This window comes from Callorhinus ursinus, unplaced genomic scaffold (genome assembly GCF_003265705.2).
Source record: "Callorhinus ursinus isolate GAN/ISIS: 27379988/994484 unplaced genomic scaffold, GSC_fseal_2.0 scaffold1, whole genome shotgun sequence".
NCBI lineage: Eukaryota > Metazoa > Chordata > Mammalia > Carnivora > Otariidae > Callorhinus > Callorhinus ursinus.
This window is the reverse complement of record NW_027397063.1, coordinates 85498983-85524451: the sequence shown is the minus strand read 5'-3', so window position 1 is coordinate 85524451 and position 25469 is coordinate 85498983. Positions and strand designations below refer to the sequence as shown.

Genomic DNA, 25469 nt, shown 5'->3' with positions numbered 1-25469 from the left:
AAAAGTTGGTATTATTTGACCCAGAAAATGTTTTGTATAACAAGTTAATTCAGCTAAGCAAAACACATGTGTGAATTCTATAGCACTGTAACTAAGAAATAAAATTTCAGGGGCCATTCCAAATCCAGGAGAGCACTGCAGAGTTTTGCTTGCAGAGAGAATAAGGCAAGTCCATGCTGTCTAAATAAAGGATCTTGTTTTACTTCTCCCCTGCCCCCACCCAAAAAAGCCAACAAAAACAACAAAAAACCCTACAGTAATCTATAAATGACAGTATCTGTTTTTTCCACAGAAGAGTCACTCACAATAGGGATAATACATATAAGAATTAGCAAAATCAAGTAGTAAATAGTTGTTCCATTATTATGCCTCTTCTGCATACTAGTGCGTATGTTTACACAGAGGGAGATGCTGGTGAAAGCCTCTCTGTCTAATGAAAAATGGAAAACGGGCTTCACTAGAAGATAAACTGAAAAGATTGCTTAATATCCTACAAAGCCTATATGCATTTAAAATAGGTCTAAAGAGAGGGCAAAACTTTTTTCTTAAACTCAGAACGTTAACATACAGGCTATAACATCTTGCATCTATTTTTATACTTAACCAGTTAACCACATTTGTGACAAAGGCCCTATAAAAACTTGTAACAACTTTTTTTTTTTAACATTCTTCCATTTGGTTGGTTATCATTTAAAATTTTGGAGATCCTTTAAGGAAATTAACATCTGATTAACATCTCAAAAGAGAGGCATTTAAAAGGTTCAAAAAATACCCACAAATTGTATTTAAAAAAAAAAGAGATAGGTCTAAAATTTCACCTAACAAAGTAATTTTCACATAACTAGACTAGCACTTCAAACTCAGACTGAAAATTGTATGCCAGCACTTTGTAAATGTGTTGATAAAGACTCTATATTATAGAGCATTCAACAAAATCCTAGAATCCTAGAGTGCCTTTCCTCCAAAGGGCTCAAGGTGCTTTCACATTTCTGTCTCACTTGTTCAAGCCCACTTTAATTCATTTAAGTTATAATTAAAATACCATATTCTTGATGTACAATGTATATCACATTTATGGCAATAAAAATTCTTTCTCAGCTCTAGTTAGTAAGCAATCTTTTTTTATATGCTAGAGCTGATAATTCAATAGTATTCAATTAATACTCTTTCACCTAAATTATTCTTTGATGAGAAATCACAGTGAGTCTATATATTTTATATTAGTCCCTCAGCCCAACTGACAACCATATCTATTAGAGAATAATTGTGAGGATATCTGAAAGAATACTTCTGCATAAGAAAAGCCCTAGTGCTCTGGAGAATGATACCATGTTTGTTAATTTCTCTGATTTTAATAAACCCTTTATTATTGTCAGGATGGCCTTTATCTGGAGAATTAATGATTGGTATCATCTCTCACATATATAGAACTCTTTATATAATTACTTATAATTAAATATATTAAATGATTATATATTATTGTAAATTATTAAACATATTATTTTACTAAGTAGTTACAACAACCCCATGAGGTAGACAGGGTACTACATTAATCCAATATATTACTGGAGAAGAAACTGGACAGTTAAGTGCATTGCCTGAAATCACCTGGCTTTTGAGGGGCAGCCCTGGGTCTAAAAGAACCCATAGTACTAGCTGAGTCTGGGTTCCTATTATGGGCTGAATGTTTGAGTCCCCAAAAATGCATATGTTGAAGCCCTAACCCTAACGTGACTATATGGTAATGGGGTCTCTATGGAAGTAATTAAGGTGAAATGAGGTCAGAAGGGTGGGACCCTTACAAAAAGACATATCAGAAAGCTCGCTATCCTCTCCCTCCTGGCACTCAGATAAAAGGCCATGTGAGGACACAGCAAGAAGGCAGCCATCTGCAAGCCTCGAAAAGAGCTCCCACCAAAAACCAAACACTGCCAGACCTTGATCTTGGGTTTTTCAGCCTCCAGAACTGTGAGAAAATAATGTTCTACTGTTTAAGCCACCTATCTATGATATCCTTTATGGCAGCCTGAGCAGACTAGCATAGGCTTTTCACTACATATTAATGTCTACAAAAAGTGGTATATATATTTTTTTCCAACTAATGTCATAAAAGCTCTAAAAACTGCTATAAAAACTTTAACTCGAATACAGTTCATAATTTCCAGTCATATGGTTAAAATTCACCTTTATTTTATATATTAAAAAGATTATCAAGTGAGAGCTACACATTCAAGAAGAAATGAAGAAAGCCAAATGATTTTAGCACCTTAGAAATAAATTAAGGAAACAATAACCATATCCATTATAATAATTATTAGTCTCTACTACAGTAGAACACCAGGTAAATTTTTTCATATTTGAAAGCGACCTATATACATAGGCATTTTTCTAACTAAGGAACAGGATAAATTACCAAGAATCTAAAAAAAAAAAGAAAAAGAAAAGAAAGAAAAAGAAGAAAAACAATTTAGCTTCAGGCTAACTTCTCACCAACAAGAGCAGAAAAACTAAGAGTGGAAAAATCCAGCTATTGCCTAGCCAGAAGATACAAATTGCTTTGAGTAACTGCAGTGTAAAGCTTGAGTGAATTTATAAGTTTGGTAACTGCAAAGGTTTTTGTGGCTTAGGGTATTTCATCTGGTTTTATTTCTAATCAACACCACATGGGAAACCAGAGTTTGGTTAATATACTTAGATCTAAATCTGGAATTGCAATCGTCCTTAGAGTCTGATAGTTTTAGCCTACTGGTCTCCTCCACACCTACATAAAATATTGGCCATCAGAGGAAGGCAACAATAGAGATCCTATCACACTATCAATGAAAGAAAAGGGAAAGAGTGTCAACTTAGAACCAGGTATTGGGAGTTCAGGAGAACTAAAAATCTAAAAGTAGTTCTCCTTGCTTGAACTAACCCTGCATGACGTCCTAGCTTTATCTGAAGGTAGCATTCTCTTTGCAAGGAAATTAATGTACCCTCCATTATAATCTATCAAAACTATAAGAATCACTAAAAATTGTCCCAAGCAGTCATGTCAAGTACAGTGGGTCATTACTGCTCCACAATGACTCCTATCAAAACTGGCCAGAGGCTGGTTTGAGGCTGAAAATACTCTGGACAGTACAGTACAAAAATCCTGTTATGAAGCCATACAGAGAGCAGGACCTAGGCACACAGATGTCTATAAAAAAGAATTCACATCACACTATACTATGAATGGATTTATTAATTTATACAACAAAGCCTGAACTTATCTAAAGATTCAGATTTAAAAATTCCAAGCAGTGATACCCAATCAGTTTGAATGAAAAAAACTGTGCGGTAATTTCCAAAATTCAAATGGAAAAATAGATCAACTATTAATCCACCAAATATTTACTGTCCACCTATTGCAGATAAGTACATATAAGGCACAACTTAGTGCTGTCAAGATAAAGGGATGAAAAGGTGAAACTGAAAAAGGATTAAAGGAGTTAATAAGTGTAAAGTACCTGACACATAAGTGTTCATTATTATTATCCTACTCTCAAAGAGCTTACTATACAGTAGAAAAGCTAAGATCAGTAAGTATATAAATAACTACAAAAGAAAAAGAACCACAAAGAAGTATAAAAACGCTATACAAGTTCAAAGTGATGAGAGATTTCTAACTAGGGAACTCAAACAATTCCAAGACACTGAGATTGGATACTTCAGAAAATGCAAGCAATATCAGCACAGAGGAAACATGCAAGAGAAATAGGTTTAGGTGGAGAAAAAACAGACTTCAGTAGTATAAAATGAATCTTTAAAAAGCAATACAGAGCTATAAAAAGACAGAAAGAAGGTGCTTACTTGATGAAGTTGAATCAACGGAGGATTTTTTTTTTAATGTTTTATTTATTTATTCATGAGAGTGAGAGAGAGAGAGAGAGAGGAGAGGCAGAGGAAGAGGGAGAAGCAGGCTTCCCGCTGAGCAGGGAGCCCGATGCAGGACTCGATCCCAGGACCCTGGGATCATGACCTGAGCCAAAGGCAGACGCTCAACCATCTGAGCCACCTAGGCGCCCCCCCCCCTTTTTTTTAAAGGGAGGATTTTTTTTTCCCCAGCCACTGCGGGAAACAGTATAGAGGTTTCTCAAAAAACTAAAAAATAGAACTATCCTACAATCCAGTAATCACACTACTGGGTATTTACCCAAAGAATATGAAAACACTAATTTGAAAGGATATATGCATCACTGTTTATTGCAGCATTATTTACAACAGCCAAATTATGGAAGCAGCCATGTCCATCAACAGATGAATGGATAGAGAAGATGTGATACACACACACACACTGAAATATTATTCAGCCATACAAAAGAATGAAATCTTGCTATTTGCAACAATATAGACAGAGCTAGAGAGTATAATGCTAAGTGAAATAAGTCAGAGAAAGATAAATACCATATGACTTCACTCATATGTGGATTTTAACAAACAAATGAACAAAGAAAAAAAAATAGAGACAAACTAAAAAACAGACTCTCAACTATAGAGAACAAGCAGATGGTTACCAGAGGGGACTGGATGGGGGAACGGGTGAAATAGGTGACAGGGATTAAGAGTACACTTTTCTTGATAAGCATGGAGTAATATACAGAAGTGCTGAATCACTATATTGTACACCTGATACTAATATAACATTGTACGTTAACTATACAGGAGTTAAACTTTTTAATTAAATAAATAAAAAAATAAAAGCTACTGGTTTTACCAATACAATGGAAGACCAGCACATAATGAAGATGTTAATCAAATGTCAATTAACCAAAAAATTTTATATTATTATTGTTTTAGCTGTTGGGCTCTTTTGATTTCTTTTTTCAAGCTACAATACTGATTTTTTTTAAACTCATGAAACTCACATTAAAAAATGTTTTAGAAGTATTGTTCTTGTTCAAGTAATAGACACTTTTGTTTTGCTCTGCCTGCTAATAAAGTGAATGCAACTATTTTCAACAAGTTTATCCCACCTGGTGCTATTAACTGGTGAATACTTGATGTCCGGGTGACAGCTGTGCTTCGTGATTCCAGACTTGGACTTTCTCCCTTCTTATTACTTTCTGGAGAAGGATCTCGTTGGCTGATTTTAGAACTGGTCACTGTTGTTTTGTTATGACAAATTGTCAATGACTGAGTTTGACTAGTGCTTTTTGGCGGACCATTCTGTGAGCTAGATAATACACCCAACTTCTGGCTGCGTAATGTTAAATTCTGAACCTAAGAACCACACAACAAAAAATAAGGATGAAACAGATGGTATTAATTGAGATGTGATCATTACCATTATAACAACGACAATACATTTATATTATGTTTTTTACACATCAAGTTCCAAGCACTTGAAACGACTTTCCAAAAGAAAGGGGAGTTATTATTCTAAGTAATATTAAGTAAGTTTTTAAAAAAGACATTAAGGGAATCATTAAGAACAAAATGAAAACAGTATATATATACATATATATCAAATGAACTATGAATATGAGGAAATCACTCTGCAACATACTGCATTTTGAAGTTACCAGCTCAGAGAGAGCCAAAGGGAAGGAGAGAAAAGGGTACTCCAGAAAAAAGGGAAAACTTGAGCAAAGCCTCAGAGGCAGAAGAGCCCAGGGGGCATTAGGGAAGGAGCAATTCCTTCAACTCTGCTCTGACTTCTCCAGGCCAGGAGTGTGAAACATTGAAGGTTACAAGTGCTTTATACTCTTGTGAGAAGTTACTACATACAGTTAGGAGTGTGCATATACAATACTGTCATCCTCATAAAGATCAGAAAGAGAACTCCAAAAAAAAAAAAAAAAAGAAAAGCTACCCATTCTACAGAGATTATAAGGGAACACTCATCTTGTAAATTAGAAAACTCATTCATCAAATCATCTACCCATTATGATAATTATGAAAAGCATTTCCTATCAACTCCTTTTTAAAATCCTGATGTTGTTATGGAATACTCACTTGGCTTTGAGAACTAGATCTGATGAACTGAAAAGACTGTGCATGGCCTTGAAATGGCTTATGTCATAGCTCCTGTCTACACCTGGGGCTATTCTAAACATACCACCAGTCTGGATGGTGACAAGATCATTCCAATGACTTTCACCTGAGGTTTATAACATTCCCAAACGGCAGGTAGAAAATGCCTCTCCAATAGCTGCTTGACCTTTTACCTATCTGGAAATGAATGTATTAAATACATTTATGCTAGCACTGACCCTGAGAAGGAAACTGAAGCAAAAGATTCTAAAGTGACAAAGCAAATGAGATACTGCTGCTTTATAAACATTCTTCAGTTTCATGTGTGTTCTGTCTCTACAACTGTATCATTAACTGATACTCACAGGCTAAACCTTCTCTTCCCAAGTGCCAAATGCAGTGGGCAGCCAACAGCAGGGGCTAAACAAATTTTCACTTCAGATCAGTTGAGGCTTGATCAGACTATTCTAAGCTACTGAAAGAATTTTCTGAGACCATATGGAGCATCTTCTTGGATTTTTGTCAAATATTTCATAGCAATGTAAGTGGACTAATACTTGTTGTATTACTGAAATTTAATACAAAAATAAAATGTGCTAAAATCCAGGTTTCTCAGCTTGCCACTCAAAGCCCTCCACAGTCGAGGCCCAAACCACTTCAAGCCCCATCTTCCACTACTTCAATCCACAATATTCACATTCTAGCCAAACTGTTCTGCTCACCCTTCTCCAAACACAACTTATACTTCCTCCATTTAGAGCCCTTGCTCAAGTTTCTCTTGCCTAAATGCCATTTTTCCTTAACAGCTGTCTCCTGAAGCCCAATCCTTTCTTCAAGGCCCAGTAAAAATCCCACTCTCCCCCAGAGAAACCTCTCCAAAGTCCCTGGTTAGAAATAATTTCTCCTCCCCTCTACAATGCCTTTCCCACAGAATTTGGATCATACTGGCCTACAGCACTGACAAATGTCTAGCTTATTTTAGAATTACTAATGTGTCTGTGAAATGCTGAGACACTCGCTGGCAGACTCTCATCCCTGACATTCATTTTTGTACTCCCCACAGTTGAGTGCTACAGACATAACAGAAACTCCACAAGTCTGAGATATTCTATTTCTAATCTTAAAATATATATTAACTTTTTTTTGCTAAGTGTTTAGTTCTATTTATGGTTTTTTTAGGCAAGCAGTAAAATCTGTTCATTTTTAACCAAAAAAATCTCAACAAATTTCTAGTGAAGGCACATTAAAATCTTTCAGGAAGCAAGGGAAAAACAGCATAAAATTTAACATCTGCCATAAATGATCTATAAAATGAACCAAATCATGATATACAAAGGCTAAATTATAATCTGAAAAACTGGAAAACTTTCTTTCAAATAAAAAGCATATTCACAGTATATGAGGATTTCACACAATGAACCCTAAACCTGCAGCAGTCCATTTCTATAGAGTAATATACTTTTTCTTCTAATTTTGTTCTCTGGAATTCTGAAAGAAAATGTATGTGTGTGCTTATTATATATATTATATACATTATTTATATGAATAAATTTTGGAATATGGCCATAATAGCTATGGTCATCTTGGCTTATTTAAAATAAATTTCAAACATGTGAACCATACTCCTAAAGTATATTAATTTAGCTGTTAATAGAAAGATCACATATTCAGATGTCCTTGACAGACCCTGACTTTTGAGAAGAACCCACCCTTTTCTAGATACAGAATAGTTCTCTAATGTCCAAGTTTCATTTCATCTGAACTTTTCCTATGATCAAATTATGGAAACATTCTAACTTTTGAAAAAGTCTAGGTGGCACGACATTTCTGCTAATTTCACACATTACATTTTTATAGTGGATTACTCAAATCTCACATCTATTATCTAATTTGGTTCTAACAAATACTGTGTAAATTACTGTGTAGCATCCCTTCTTTGCAGATGAGGAAACTAAGATTTAATGTCATATTGCCAGCAGTAGAGCTGAGTTTCTAGTTTTTAAATCCAAAGGACTATTTTCTTCTCAATGCTAAAAGCATTCCCCAGATAGCCTTGGTAAGTAAGATTTGTTACTTTTAGTCCTGTATCTTTCTGAAAGTCAGATTTTTTTGCTTATTTTTATTTACTTGGTCATGGTGGGGAGAAGGAATGGAGCATTTAAAATAGTAAATAAGGGTAAGATATTCCAAATTTCTTATTTTTGGACAGTATGCTACAAATGAATTTTAATACTAAGAAAAAATTAACTTATAATACCGACTTATGGAAAAGAGCATTAAAATAAAATTGGCATCTCTTAATTACACAAATTCATTGTTTTAAAAATTTCATATAAGTTTAAAAATTAACAAAGTGGAGCACCAATTTTTTCAAAACTAACAGCCCCAAATTTGAGGGAAGTTACCACTAGAATATGCAAAGTATTAGCATCCTCTACTACTGCCAGCTTCATTCACTGCCATTTCAAAAAGCACAGCAAAGAAAAAACATCTGTAGTCAGATTATCACAGAGCCACATACCTGTATCACATCAAACTGGACCCCAAAGAGCCACTTTTATAAAATTACTTTGACTATGCTCACATTAAAGGTACTGCTAAAAACCGCTAAGATGTTTTCTCCATGAGAACCCAGAAAACAGACTCTAGAGCACTCTCTAGAGAGCATGTTAGTTGTTTTTCTAACAACTGGTTTATTTTACCTTGGAAACTGTGAATCATTTAAATGGCTGTATTTCTCCTTCACCATTAGCTACTTGAAAGCTAAGAACTGAATTCATGACTTATCTTTAGACAATATATAACAAAAATAGTGATTAGTGGCTTGTGATATGTGCCAGGCACTATGCTAAATACTTTGAGTATGGTCTCATTTATTCCTTTTCACAGCTCTGGGCTATTCTAGTTCACAGTGAAGAAACTGAGGCTTAAGAAATTACATCCAACATAATTTCATTTAAATGCAGTTTAAAAACAGGCAAAACTAACATAGGTCAGGACAGTGTGATCCTTGAGGAGCAGTAATGGCAGGACCAAAATGGGCCATCAGGGAGGCTTCTCTGGGTCCTAGTAAGGTTCTTCCTCTTGACTGGGTGGCTTGGGATATAAGTGTATTCTGGTACAGATTATTGAACACTTAAGATATGTTCTGGATGTATATTATGCTTTAATAAAAGCTTTAAAATGTCCAAAAAAATATAAAGAAACTGAGGCTTAGGGCACCTGGCTGGCTCAGTCGCTAGAGCATGCGGACTCTTGATCTCAGGGTCATGCATTCAAGCCCCACACTGGGTGTAGAGCTTACTTTAAAAAAAGAAAAATTGAGGCTCAGCATAGATAATAACAACTAACACCTAGTGAGTGCTAAGTATCAGATACTGTTCTATTTTTCAATTATTTTTTAAAGATGTATTCATTTATTTGAGAGGGAGAGAGAACATGCACCCAAGAGTGTGGTGGAGGAGCAGAGGGAGAGAGAATCTCAAGCAGACTCCCTGCTAAGCGTGAAGTCCAACCCGAGATCAATCACCACCTGAGCTGAAACCAACAGTCAGATGCTTAACTGACTGTGCCACCCAAGTGCCCCTTATTTTTCAACTATTAACAGTTAATCCTCACTACGACCCTATGAAGCATTTATAAATATTTATTTTATATTGTTGAAACTGAGGGGAGAGGTTAATGATATACAATGAAAAAGTGGCAGAGCATGTACTTAAACCAGGAGAGTCTGGCTCTAGAGCCCAAACTTGTTAACAGTATGCTACACTATGACCTTGTCCAAAATCAATCAACTGGCAAGTGACAAAGCTGGCAGTTGCTGAAGTCAGAATTTCAACCCAAGTCTTTCAATTCCTCCCTTTGCAAAAAAAGTACTGAGTACCTATAATGTTCTAGACACTAAATACATCTATTATTCATTCTTCAACTTACCCTACAAGTATATATGACTATATGTGTGTGTGTATATATATATACATATATATGATAAAAATGTTTGATAACTTGGCTAAAGTCACACAACTAATAAGTAATTGAAGTGGAAGCTGAAATCAAATCCATGGAGGACTTCATGCATGTAAGTCTGAAAAGGAACCTCACTCCTAACTCTACGCTACTTTTCTGTTTTTATTTCTGCCTTTTTTATGCATGTTTTCAATTTCTTTTATCTTGTTTTATTGTATACATCTTGTAAATCAAAATCTTAGTTGAAACAAAGTCAAGAATTAAAAAAAATAAAATTTAACATATTCTGAAGGTTGATAATGGTCTATCTTTATTAGGTTTTATAAAACCAAAAGAAAACAGGAAGATCATTACTTTAACAAATCACTCCACAAAGAGATATCATAAAGGTTTAGAGCTCAAAGAACCGTAAAGGTAAGAAAGGTCTCATTTTGTAAATATGGAAACTGAAGTACAAAAAAGTTAAGGAATTGTGGATGGTCAGAAAGCACATTAGGAGAAACCTGAGTTTAACTAATCACCATCTTTATAGGCTGATATATGAAAATTGGCCTTTATTATTCAATAAAATAGTAAAGAGGTTCTAGGAAAAGTACCAAAGACTATTACTACTCTTTTTTTACCTTTAAAAAAAAATCAAGATTAAATGAAAAATAAAAAGCCAAGGATGACTCTAAGTTATACCTATGTCTGCCATATGTAGTCTAAAACATTAGCTATGGAAAAAATACCAAAATAGTATCATACAAAGTAATATCCTACTCAATTGGGTCTTTTTTAAGATTTGAGAGAGAGAGAGAGAGAGAGAGAGAGGGAGAGAGAGAGAGAGAGAGAGAGTGGGATAGTGGGAGAGCAAGAGGGAGAGAGAATCTTAAGCAGACTCCACACTGAGCACAGAGCCTGAAGTGGGGCTCGATCCCATGACACTGAGATCACGACCTGAGCCAAAATCAAGGGTCAGATGCTCAACTGACTGCACCACCCAGGCGCCCCTTCTACTTGCTTTAATTTAGAATTTATTCAGGGTGCCTGGCTGGCTCAGTCAGTAGAGCGTGCAACTCTTGATCTCAGGGTTTTGAGTTTGAGCCCCACATTGGGTACAGAGATTACTTGAAAAAAATAAAATCCTAAAAAAAAATAAAATTAAAAAAAATAAAACTTATTCAATGTAATTCATTTTAATCAACTTTACTGAGGTGTAACTTACATACAATAAAATGAACCAGTTCAATGAGTTTTGATATATGTAAACACCATGTTACCACCACCTTAATGAAAATATGGAACATTTCCATCACTATAAAAGTTCACCCATGCCTGTCCCCAATCTCTCCCACCTTCTGACCCAGGTACCACCAATCCAATTTTTTTCACTATAAATTAGCTGTGCCTGTTCTGGAATTTCATATAAAAAGAATCACAGGAGTGGCACGTGGGTGGTACAGTCAGTTGAGTGTCCGACTCTTGGTTTCAGCTCAGGTTGTAATCTCAGGGTTGTAAGATGCAGCCCCGCTTCAGGCTCCACGCTCAACGTGGAGTCTGCTTGGGATTCTCTCTCACTTTCCCTCTGCCCCTCCTGCTTGTGCTCGCTCTCTCTCTCAAGTAAATAAATCAATCTTAAAAATAAAAAAATCAGGGGCACCTGGGTGGCTCAGTTTGTTAAGCATCTGCCTTCAATTCAGGTCATGATCCCAGGGTCCTGGGATCGAGCTCTGCATCAGGCTCCCTGCTCAGCCAGGAGTCTGCTTCTCCCTCTCTCTCTGCCCCTCTGCCCTACTCATGCTTTCTCTTTCTCTCTCTCAAATAAATAAAATCTTTAAAAAAAAAAATCACAGGGTAGGTACTCTCTGGTATCTGCCTTCTTTTGCTATTATAATGTTTCTAAGATGCATCAGGAGTGTGTCCTTTTTTATTTCTTAAATTTGTTTATCCGTTCACCAGTTAAAAGACATTGGTTGTTTCCAGTTTGGGGCTATTCTGAATAGTGCCGCTACGGATATTTGTTTTTACATGTCTTTATATGGATATACATTTCCAAACCACTCAGAGTAAACAACTATAAGCAGATATGATAGGTCACGTATTAAGTGTATGTTTAACTTTATAAGGAATTGACAAACTCTTTTCCAAAGGTTGTTGCACCATTTTACACTCTCACCAGCAATATTATGAAATTATGGCTGCTCCAAGTTCTCACCAATATGTGGTATTATAAGTCTCCTTCATTTCAGCCATTTTAGTGAGTGTGCAGTGATATTCATTGTGGTTTTGATTTTAATTTCTGTAAGGGTTAATGAGGTTGAACATGTTTTCCTGCACTTATTGGCCTTTTGTATATCTTCCTTTGTGATATGTTAAATCTTTGGCCCATTTTTAACTGAATTGCTCATGATCTTACTGAGGTGTAAGCATTACGTTGTATATTCTGGATACAACTCTTCTGTCAGAAATATGTATTATGAATATTTTCCCTCAGTCTGTGGCTTGCCTCTTCACTTTTGTAACTGCTTTTTGAAGAAGATTTTAATTTTGATAAGTTCTGATGTGTTATTATTTTCTTTTATGGTTAGTGCTTTTTGTGTCCTAAGAAAGCTTTGCCTAGTCTAGGGGCCATATCACCCTGAATGTGCCCAATCTCATCAGAAAGCTTTGCCTACCCCAGAGTTGTGAAGATAATCCTGTTTTCTTCTAGAGGTTTTATAGTTTAGGCTTTTACCTTTAAGTCTGTATTTTACTTCTAGCTCATTTTTGTGAATGGTGTGAGGAGAAAATTAACGTTTGTTTCTTTCATAGTACCAAACAAAATAATACGCTATTCCATTTTTCAAGTTAAAAATTTCCCCAATTCATTTTTAAACTTAAAATCTACTTTGACTTCCTTTGCTTGCAAAGGAATCTACACAAAAGAATACAATTCTCATAGTAAGAACAATAAGCCTGCTTTATAATAAAACTAAACATACCATGTGATAGCAAAAACTCATTAACTTTCACTAATGTCAAATAACCTAAATATCTGCTTAATGGTAATATAATTTCTATATAACCAAAAAACTTTCTTGAAGTTCTCACAGTATTTCATTAAATTCCAATCCGAAAGGTAGCACAAAGAGCACTAAAATCATCAGTAACTTAAACACAATGTATGTTTATCTTTAACCTGAAGATCCAGACCTCAAGTACCACATTACGAAGCAGACAAGCTCACCTGAGTAGCTGCAGACTGACAGGAAGATGACGATGACGACGAGACAACAGGAATGTCAGACTGTACAGCAGCCACAGTGGTAGCGGGTGTGAAAATCAGCTGTACAGACAGAAAAACCAAAAAAATACCCTAAGACAAAAGAACGTGTCCCACACACAATGTATAGCAGGCAAGAGAGACTGAAATTTGTGACAGAAAGACAATGCAGTTTAGGATTGTCTCCTAAGCAAAAGGTTTTATGTGACAAAGAAAAGTTTCTAATAGAGAACTCAAAAAAAAAAAAAAGCATAAACATTTTGAAACAGCTCATGATTCTGATGAGTAGAAAAATAAATCAGTGCTCAAAAAAGAAAATGTATTTTGGTAATATGAAATCCTCATACCAAATTTTGCCCCAAATAAGCTATTATTACACTCAAACTTTTCCCAGTTCAAAAACTACTATGGCAGGATTCCTAAAATGGAAGATATTTTTAATAGACAACCACTCATGAATACAAATTTCAGTGAGAAACCTGAAAAGAAACACAAGTCTTTTCAGTCTTCTTTATCACAAAAGATACCTATGCCCCATACTGTACTATTTCACTCAGCTACACGGGATCTAAAGTACAAACCTAGGTTGCTCTTGATTTTAAAACTATTCATAAAGAAATATTCATTCCAAATGTAAATGCCACAACATGTCAAAATGCAACAACAAAACAGCCTGCAAAAAAGCTTCACATCAAATAAATAAGGAAGAAAAAACATACTCGATTTATTTACTTAATGCCATCTCTTCAAATGTTATTTTTCAATATTGAAACAATGCCATTAGTTTAAAAAGGCACTACAATCCACTCAGAGATTATCCAATCCAATTTAGTAAATTAAGACAGTTGTTTCACACAATGTGTAAATACTCTATTTCAAAACTGCATTAGGAATTACTCAGTTCCTCCAGCCATTCCTGTTTAAATTAAAATTACTGACTAAAGGATCTTTTAAATTTCAGTTCTTTATAATACTAAATTTAAGTGAATTAAACAACAAAGTATAACTTTCACAAGAAGGTAACTGCCAGAACAAACAGCTGAAAGCACTAAAAATAAAGAGAAGATGTTTGTTCTATTTAGCTTGAACCAAATGTAACTGCAAGTTTTATAAAGAGGTCAAAAGTGGTCATTTCAAATGATTCAGCCTAATTTTAAAGCATATTATTAATTAAATAAGATCTCCTAGAGGAAAAAAACACAAAAATATGATAATGTCCACTGAATAATCTATAAATAAAAGGTGGGTCATGTCACTGTTTCCTGTCAGAAATATGATGGAAAACTTTCTTTGTAATTTTAGTGGAGAACTGGATCCAGATATATATTCAGTACACTGGACAAAAAAGAATACAAGTAAATACATACTAGACCAAAGCTCTTGTCTAGCTACCTGTAAAGACATCAAATAAATGCCAACCAATTCCTTAAAGAAGCTCAACAGGTAAATTAGGAAATCAGTAGGTACTCAAATATAGACCAGCCAAATTAACATTCCTATATTAACAAAAGATCAAAGTGAACGTAAGAACACAAATACCTTACTAATAATTTTGAGATGGGAATAACCAAAGCTAAAAATCATCTGGTAAATTACCAGGAACTCCAATCCAGATTTAAGAAGATCCCACAGTATAAATTCTAACTTATAGTTAACCACTAACTTTTTAACATTGCTAACTATTTCATCAAATTTAAGATGCCCAAGATATACAGTGATTTTATATATATATAAATCTTACTGCAAATATTAATTATAACTGTAAAATGCCATCAATTATAAATGCATCTCAATTTCAGAGATGTTAAGATGTGAAAAACGTTTGAAATCCATAAAATTTGATATTCAAAAAATAGTCACTCCATGTTACAGAACCTGTTAGCTTCCCAATGTTGCTATTTGATACACCAAGAAGGCCTACCAATTAAAAGAATTTTTCATGACATAAATGTATAAGAGCTAAGCACACACATATAAAAAATTTGTTAAACATTTCTGAAATATTAAAAATGCTTCTTATTGCATCAAATCAAGAAACATTTCGATCTCTCTCAAGTCCTTAAACACTGAAAAAATTTGGTAGCTCATATCTTACCATTTGAGCTCGGAGATACATTTGAGCTTGGCTTGCCGTTAGGGTAGGGGAGGTACTCCCTAGTAACATAGTCTGTTGGGTAATACTGCCGCTGGTAGAACTGGAAGCCTGGGAACGGCTTATTAACTGTGCAGGTGTAGGAGAAGTGGAGAGGTTGATCTAAGGAAGAAAACATATTAGGTCATAGGCTTCCATTTCTTGCTTCCATGCCAGTGAATTTTACCAAGCTGCAGTTAGGCAATCAATGGTATAAACTATGGCTAAGGAACCTAAAAGAGAGGGCTTCATCTTTGACAGAGCCTCCCTCACTTCTTTGGGCAATTATTTGCACATATGCAAACAACAGTGTACTGATTAGGAATTAGATAATTTTTAAGGATATCCTCAAGGTGTTTCATTAAGATTCCACTATCTTAAAATATCATTTCCACTACCTCCCAAAAATTAGGGTTAATGTTCCACTATTTAAATATTCCACATACTAAAACATCTGAATCAAGAATTTATACTATTTTGTCAGATTCTGTCACATTTTGAGGGTTTTCTCAAGTGAACAAAAATTAAAACATAGATAATCCATTCACATATATATAAACATACATGTAACATATAATTAGTATAACGTTCTCTCTCAAAAGCTCTCAAAGAAAATACAATTGCTACTTGTCAAACAGATGGAAAAATCCTGAATTCTGGTTACAAAATTAAATTATAAGCACTACTTTAAAGTTAAAACTGCTGTTAGAAAAAAGAAAACCAGTTCAGAGTCTATCTCTAGGATACATGAGAACCTCATAAATGGTTCTTATTTGTGAAGGCAAACTGGCTGAGGCAGGTGGGGAAGAGGGCAAAGGGAGACAAGTATACCCTTTATCTTTCCAATTTCACACCACATGCATATTATCCTTTTTTTCTTCTTTTGTGTTTCATTTCTCTATTTGGGTTTTTTTTTCATTTTTATGTGTTATCCATTTTAAAAATAAATATTTTAATGCGTAATATAATCTGACCTCAAGTACTTTTTGTGGACAAAGAATAGCTTATTAGACTTTTGATTCAAGACACAAGGTAGATGGGACTAATACATCCATGTGCCCAAATACTCACTGAAATGCCAAATCAACATGAAATACTAGAACACAACTGAACACCTAAAAGGGAAGGGGAAAGGGAAATTCCTAGGTTGCAGAAAGGAAGAAACTGTAGCTGACAAGAAGCACCAAGGCAATCTCAGGGGACCCTGGTCTAGAGATAGAAGACCTGATTTTGAGCCTATTTCAGGCAAAAGCTGGAGGTAAAAAACCCCTATTTTGAGCCAAGATCTTTAAAAGAGGTACTCAGTATGTGAGAAGGTAACAGGAAAAGCTCCACTCAGCCCTAAGAACCAGCAAGGAAGCTTGCCATCTGCCTTGCCTGCAATGGAAGGAGAAAGCCTCCTATGAGAATCAAAATGCCAGGCTTGCGCCTTGTGGGGGGGTACAAAATCCAAATGTACCCTACCTGCAATTTCATAACCCATCCAAAACATTAGCATTTAAACCAGTCCAGGACATTTGTTAAACTGAACAAGTGCCTGGAGGAAGCTAAGTGAAGGCGATACTGGAGGACCTCTCTGTACTGTTTTTGCATTAACTTCCTATGAGTCTATAATTATTTAAAAATTAAAAAGTTTTTTAAAAACTGAAAAAAACTGTATGGGGGCACACAAGAGTTGGTTAACTAATTCTCTAAACTTATCTATATAAGTATTTTTAATTTTAATAAAATACATTGTATTTAAATCTATAATTCAGTGCATAAAGGCAATGAATACAATACACAGACTTATTCTGCAATACAGTTTTTACTCCTAGCACACCAGTAAAGTCACAGTAGCAATAATTACCGCCTTCCATCTGATAAATTCAATGGACCTTTTTAGACCATTCCCTCTCAATCTTTTTTACCAGCTCTTCTTTTGGGCCCATCCCCAAAATGTTCACCCCCAACACTTTTCTTCTTGAACTCCTAGATTAGCATATCCACACTCCCAGTTTCAAAAAACCAAACCTGATGACTCTGAATCCTTAATTATAAACTCACTCTGAGCTCCAGATCCACATACCTACAGAACATATCTTTCTGGATATCTCTTATCAACTCATATTCAACATGTTCAAACACCAAACTCATTATTCCTTCTTAAACCAGCTTCTCTTCGAATAGTCACTCACTGGCATCTCCTAAAATCCTACAAAACAGATTTTGTTTTTTAAGTCACCTTGATTCCTCCTTCTCCTTTACCACACATACAAAATCAGTCACATCTTACTGTTTATACACCTTTATTTTCTTCATTTTCATCTTAATCACTTAGTTTGAGAGTCTGGGCCTATGGCACTTCCAGCTAGATTACTTTAACAGCTGCAAACTGACCTCCCTGCCTGAAATCTTGTTTCCTTCTACTTGCCAGATAATCTTTCCCTGATTTAATTAATTAACCATTTAAAAATCTGGATTACATTTGACCTCCCCTGACTAGCGCTCTAGCATCCTCTCCTCCCACTCCTCCACACACACCTTTCACGTTAGTTATATGAAGCTATCTGCAGTATCATAACGTCCCAGGCCTCTGTGGTCTGAGTAAAAATGCTCTGGACAGGTCTGAGCATCCCCCTAGCCCCATGCCCCACCCCATCTGTACCTACGTAGTGAACAATGCTCTCTCAAAAATCATCTGCTCTAATAAGCTTTTTCAGGCATCCCTACATCCCACAGAACTATTTCCCTTCCTTTTTGCTTGTTATCATTCATATACTTCTATCTCACTCTTCTAAACAATAATTTCTGTAAGGGTAGGGATCATGAACTATTCACATCTTCATATACCCAGTATCTACAAAAGTCCTTTCATTCAATAAGTTTATTAAGTTAATGAATGCCATGTTATTTTAAGTCCTTAACAAAGCAGAGTAAAAATGCAGAGACAGTGTGATGATATTAATTCAACTCTATTTTTGATGTGCTACATAATAAATTATTAGTAAGCTCCCCCAAAACTTACTATTTTCCTACACCTCTACAAATGGACACTTTGGATAAAGCCTTGCTACAAAGATCAAATCACTTAGCAGGATAAAACTGGACCCAGGTTTTCTGGCATTCAAAGTGGTTTCCTATACCCTGATAGCTTGCGAATTTGGGTCACTGCAATAATAGTGCCGTGGCACTTTTTTTCAGACAGTGGAAGGAAGAGAGGATGGAAGGGAGGGAAAGAAGGCAGGCATTCTAGTCAGGATAGACCACACAGTCTTTAAACAGAAACACAATAAAAGTGTTTTTAAAAAATGACTGCCTGGTAGCTAAAATGCCTGAGAGTGCTCTTTAAGGAAGCAGAACACAAAGTACGAAGAGAACGCTTTTCTTTTTCTTAAAAAAGAAAAAAAGGAAGTAAGAAAACGAAATAGTAACTTCCACCTGCATTCCATTTTGTCTAAGTTGTGAGATCAAAAAACCAACATCATGTTTATTTTTAAGTTCCATATAGCAAGTAACATTTCAGGCAGCGTCTACTCACAAATGCCCAATCCATGAATGAGGGCAATTATACCTCTGCATGAAGTCCATCTCCACAACTGGCCTAACGAAAAAAATAAAAAAAACTTCCCTTCCTTTCCACAACTGGTAAGTCTCTCCTCTACTTTCTGCTTTGTTCTGCTGACCTGAACCGGAGGCCTTAATTGTTTGCATTATATTCTCTGTCAATTCCATCCCAACATTCCTAATTCCTTTTCACTTTAAACCCTTGGCCAATCCTGTCACTTCATACCTGAAGCCCCACACTCCATAAAGGAACTCACTCCTTGAGCCCTTATTACTGGAAGCCCTCTCCCCATTTGGAAGCACTAATTCCAAGAGTCACCAGAGAAAACCGTGTCTACAAAGAAAAGCCATTTAACTCACATCTACACCTTGGTGTCCCTCCAAAATGAGATTACATAGGGTTTCTGGCCCAGAGTACGCCCTAGAACCAAAGCCCATTTGAGAACCACTGCTGCCATTTGACTGATCAAAATCAATCAGGTACATCTATAGAAACATAGTACACAGGCATTAAAAGGATAATGCATACCTGTATTATTCAATGACATGAAAATATCTTTATATAAAAACTACAGAATAACATATACAGTACAATCCCATTTACATAATTACATAAAAATGTGTCCATGTATACATATATATCACATGTGAAAAACATGTTGAGAGAAAAACAAATGCATTGTATATACACACAATAATGCACATTCATAAAACTGTATATGATTAAATTTGATATAGAAATATAGGCATACACATACCATTCTGGAAGAATAATCACCAAAATATAAAGGTGAATAAAGTCTACTAAGGGTAAAATCTGGGATAATGTGTGTTTTATCTTTTTTGTCTTTTCTGTGTAGGTATGAACTTTAGAATCAGAGAGGAAATGCTATTTTCTTTTTTTTTTATGTTTATTTTACATTGTTTTTACTACTTTAAAGCAGTGTATACATTTTCTTGCCTCATTATTCAGTGGGGATTTGTATATGAGTAATTCAAGTATCCAGAAGTATAAAATGCTATATTAAAACTTCAAATAAAAATATCTACCCATGAAAGATTTCCTTTAAGAGACTGTACTCTTTTGATAATAATATGAAATAAAATGTGAATCCTATTTATTATAGAAAACCATTATTTCTACTATTTGCAATACAAGCTATAAACACAACAGCAGCAATGCCTGGCTGGCTCAGTCAGTTAAGCGTCTGTCTTCAGCTCAGGTCATGATCCCAGGGTCCTGGGATCAAGTCCCACATCGGGCTCCGTGCTCAGCAGGGAGCCTGCTTCTCCCTCTGCCTGCCGCTCCCCCTGCTGTGCTCTCCCTCTCCCCCTCTTTCTGACAAATAAATAAAATCTTAAAAAAAAAAACCACACACAACAGCAAAACAAGAAGCCTCATAACTTCCCATCTGCTTTCAGATTTTGATATCTTAAAAAAGTTGCAATGCTGAAACAATTAAAATACCGGAAATAAAGTGTTCAGCAATGGGGATGGTTACATAAAATAAAGTGCATCCATACCATGCAACACTATACAACAACTTGTAAGTGAGTGAGACTGAGCTTTGTGCGCTAACACAGAAAGATCTCAAAACTGTTGGGTGTAAAAAACAAAATGCAGAATACTGTTTCCAGTGTATAAAAAAAAGTGTCTTAACACATATACACACATTTCTTTATGCAATATATGTCCATAACACATAGGTAAAGATATGGAGGGATATCCAGCAAACTGAGTCGTCAGAAGGACTGAAGAGGACTGAAAGAAGGCTGAAGGGGACTTAACACTTTTTCACTTTTCCTGTACTATTGGAATATTTTACAAGAATGCACTAAAGCGGGGCACCTGAGTGGCTGTCGTTGGGTGTCTGCCTTCAGCTCAGGTCATGATCCTAGGGCCCTGGGATTGAGCCCCACGTCGGGTTCCCTGCTCACCGGACAGCCTGCTCCTCCCTCTGCCTGCCACTCTGCCTATCTGTGCTCTCTCTGTCAAATAAATAAATAAAATCTTTAAAAAAAAAATTACATTTTTAAAAATCCTTGATTAAAGTACCTCCTAAAATAGGTATGAGGATGAGGCCATTAGCAATAGACCACTGAGAATGACTAGTTATAAGCAAGTAATCTTCTCTCAGAAAAAAACTTATAATGGGTTCATTTGATATGTGGATCTGATTGAGACATTTTTAGAGGAAAGCAAACATTTTTAAGGTTCTTGATCTAAAAAACAATCTCACTGACCCAGTAAGTGTACTCTTAAGAAATTCTTTAAAAACAAATAACTACATATGTATACAAAAATATGTAACAGAATATCCGATGCAGGTTTACTTATAATAGCAAAATTTCTAATACAGTCACGTGGGGGTTAGGGCTTCAACACATGAACTTTGCGGAGATGCAATTCAGTGTGTAACACCCTGTATTGAACCTTCTCCTTGATCTAGACCCAGGGTTATCTGGATGAAAATAGTAATAAAAACCATGTAATTAGACAACTGAATTTTTACACAGAAGAAAACTGCGGTATTAATGACGAAGGAGGCTAAATGACTTGCCCTAAGTCATGCTACCAGTCAGTCACAGAACGATGACTAGAACCCATGTCCCTTATCTCCTCCGTTCTACCAATCTTTCATGATAACCCAGAATTGGTAGTAAAGTCATCATGTACTTCTTAGGACTTGAATATTCAATGAGATGCACAAGACATCACCAGACCGCCACATGAACTCCAAACTCATATAACCAATGTTTACTCAACATCCACCACAAAGTCAGAATGTCCAAAACTGAACTCCTGATTTTCTTCTCCAACACCTGCTTTGTCAGGTCCTTCCAGATGTTCAGGCCAAAATACTACAGTTATCCTTGACTCGTCACCCTTCCTCACATCTTTGATTCAATCCATCAGCATACCCTATTAGCTCTACTTTTAAAACATATATAAATTTCCATAATAAAATATTGTTGAAAAAAAAAATCTAGAATCTGGCCACTTTTCACATCTACTGTCACCATCATGGTGCAAGCCACCAATCTCTCTTGGATTACTACAAGAATCATTTAACTGGTCTCCCTGCTTCTATCTTTGCCCTGTAGAACCTAACACTGTCACCAAGTTAAAACCTGAGATCATCTGACTTCCCTACTGAAATAGCTTTCTAATAGCTTCCCAACCCGAGTAAGAGTTTTATATTATTATAATCTCCTCATGATTGGATTACAATTACCTCTCTGTCATCTCTAACCATACTCCCACTCACTCACTCTACTCCAGCCACAGTACCTTCCTTTCTTTTCCTTCAGCATGTTTGCCTCCCTCACCCTCCTTCAAATACCAACTTTATCAGCAATGCCTTCCCTGACCACCCTAATTAAAATAGCAAATTCCCTTATCCCATTCCCTTTTCTTGCTTTCTTCTTCTTTATAGCACTTACCATCTGACATATACCAGTTTACCATCTGTCTATCCCTAGCTCCATAAGAACAGAGAGTTTGTTGTATTGCTGTGTTCCCAGTACCTAAAGGGTTTTGGCACATATTAAATGCTCAATAAATACATGTTGTATGAATGAAAAAAATCATAAAACTAACTGGACTTCAAAAGCTCATCTTGTCTAGCACCATAACTAGAAAGCTATCACAAACAAGGACTTTCCCTTTTTGACTAAATAGTACAGTGAATTAAACTCAAAACATCTGGGATTAATGTAGATTCCAGGACCAAAAAACAACAAAGAAAGAGAAAGGGAATGAGATACAAACAGCCCTTAAGTCATTTAGAGACTTATGATTGCAATTTTCACCTATATAATCCTTTCCAGGTGAAAATGCCCAATGATGTAAAAGTATATAGAGAATGACCACTTCACCTACATTAAAACAAATTAACCATAGGCCTATCTATTTACATTTATGTGTAGAAACACACAGTAATAAAATAGGAAAGCTTCACACAAAACTTTTTCACGGCAAAAGGGACTACTGAAAAGGGATGTCCCTTTTACTCTACACATTTGAAGTGTCTCTCCCTTAGACAACAAGAGTATATTCACGTTTTATTTAGGTAATATAAAAATTAACAAAATAGGGGCACCTGGGTGGCTCAGTCAGTTGAGCGTCTGCCTTTGGCTCAGGTCATGATCCCGGGAACCTGGGACTGAGCCTGCTAGGCAGGGAGCCTGCTACTCCCTCCCCCTCTCTCGCTGTCTCTCAAATAAAATCTTAAAATTAACAAAATAAAGCTCTTCAACTTACTTCCTCAGAGATAACCACTGATTAACAATTTGTTGTGTATTACAGATTTTCTTCCTGAATAATTAGGCAAATATATAATTTTTTAAAAAGTTAAATGACAGGAATTCTGTTTCCAGAAAGATGGAACAGACATACTTTTCCCTATTCCTTCCCCTAAATACAACTAAAAACCCTGGATGTAACATATATAATAAGCGTAAGATCCCGAAAGGTGGAGAAAAGCAGACTGCCTAGGGACCTCAGAACACACAGAACCATGTGGTTGTGAGCTCCCTGGGTTTTCCTTTTGTCTTATATAAGCCAAACTTAGAGCTGAAAAAGTCTGTAACTCAGAAACACAAATGGGTGCAAACAAAAAAAGGCCCCAAAAGAAGCCTGCTCTTTCTAGCCAAAGGAACAAGAAAGAGACTTCCTAGCAACATAGAGAACTTTTAGACAGCTGCTCTACTCCAGCCAAACACCACAGAAAACACTGTGGCCCCACCCACACCAGCAAAGACTTCCACCTATACCCAACTCCCCTAATCCCTCCAGTGGATAAGCATCAGAGAAGGTGAAGAGAGAGACAGGACTTTTGTCCCAGCCATGCAGGAGTAGACTACCACCACCAACCCACCCCAACCCTAAGGTGTATCAGTGGAGACCAAGTGGGGAGCCATAACATGGCACTCTTATTCCCTCCCCCGCCCCCTCCAGCCAGGGACGCATCCATGGAGGTTTAGTGAGGAGCCAGAACTTTCACCCTCACTCAGCAATTATGAGAGGCACCCTCTCAGATGTCAATGGTGACCAAATGGATAACCTGGACTTCTACCCTCAGACAGTATTAAGGAGTTGGCACACATTCCCTTTCAGAAGCCAGCCAAAACACAAAGTTTAAATATGATCCATAGTCTCATAACATAATACTCAAAATGTTGAGGTTTCAGAAATCACTTATACCAAGAACCAGAAAGACCAAAGCTGAATAAAAAAGACAATCAATGGGGCGCCTGGGTGGCTCAGTCATTAAGCGTCTGCCTTCAGCTCAGGTCATGATCCCAGGGTCCTGGGATCGAGCCCCACATCAGGCTTCCTGCTTGGCAGGAAGCCTGCCTCTCCCTCTCCCTCTACCCCTGCTTGTGTTCCCTAACTATATCTCTCTCTGTCAAATAAATAAATAAAATCTTTAAAAAAAAAAGATAATAAATAGATGCCAACACCAAGATGAAAGAGATATAATTGGATTTTAAAGCAGTCATCATAAAAATGCTTTGAACAAGCAACATGAGCCCACTTGAATGAAAAAGCAAAATCTCTCAGCAAACAGAAGATATAAATAAGAACCAAATGGAAATTTTAGAACTGAAATATAGAATAACCTAAATAAATAACTTAATGAGATCATACTATACATTTTTGCTTTTTTCACTTAATACCTATTGAAAATTTAAGTCTCTCTGTATACACACATATAGCATTTTTATTAGCTATAGTATTCCTCTGTATGAATTAACTATAATCTTCAATTAATGGGCACCTATTTATATTGCTTATAATTTTTCACTATTACAAACCATACATATTTGCATAATTATGTCATTTTTACATTATCTGTCATAATTATCTATCATTTTTAGTAAATGACATCACTAAAAGTAACAGTGATAAGTGAAAGGGAATACACAATTTAAATTTTCATACACATTGTCAAATAATCCTCCAGAAAAGTTGTACCAAATACATTCCCATTGATGGTGTATGAGTGTATCTACTTTTTCACACCCTTGCCCAAAACATTGGGTCAATGTTTTTCCTTGTTTTCTAAGCTGAGAGATATCATTGTTATTTTTACATACATTTCTTTATTACTAATATGGTAAATACATTTTCACATGTTTAAAAGCCAGAAATAGTCTTTCTTTTGAAAATTACCAGTGCAGGTCTTTTGTGAATTCTCATTGTCTATCTCACCACTATACAAGATTCCTTGTTATTTCACAAATATAAATGGATGATTTACAAGGTACAAAAATATTTTCAACCATTTTGTGTTTTTTAATTTTGTTGATGCTTTAATTGGTTTAGATTTCATTTTGACAAATCAATCTAAGTCCTGTTCAGTTAAAGTAGAGAGACATCAACCTAAACACTTAGTCCCAACTACTTTTAGAGCCAGTGCTCACTTCGGCAGCACATATACCGACTAGTTTTAGAGCCAAACAACCATAAAACCACCCCTCTCACTACTGATGTCTAGAATTAGTCTGTTTTAATACGAAAGAAGAGGATGCTGGCATCCACTATTTACCTATATATTCAATTAACAATAGCCTTCTCCA

General features: G+C 35.8%; 1 protein-coding gene across 13 annotated transcripts in view; it reads right to left on the bottom strand.

The window, feature by feature from the left end:
• PHC3 (polyhomeotic homolog 3) overlaps positions 1-25469 on the bottom strand; it is a 76267-nt gene that overhangs the window by 38804 nt on the left and 11994 nt on the right. For 6 of the 13 annotated variants that reach the window (XR_003209716.2, XM_025879094.2, XM_025879116.2 and 3 more), the window contains exons 5-7: positions 15303-15461; positions 13172-13270; positions 4998-5244 (exon numbers count right to left, since the gene is read on the bottom strand). Coding sequence is in view for 12 of the 13 variants with exons in the window: in XM_025879094.2 (XP_025734879.1) it covers positions 4998-5244; positions 13172-13270; positions 15303-15461 (505 nt within the window). In the remaining variant the exon portion in view is untranslated. The remainder of the gene's footprint in view (positions 1-4997; positions 5245-13171; positions 13271-15302; positions 15462-25469) is intronic. The other 7 variants (XM_025879139.2, XM_073897461.1, XM_073897465.1 and 4 more) reach the window with 3 other exon arrangements.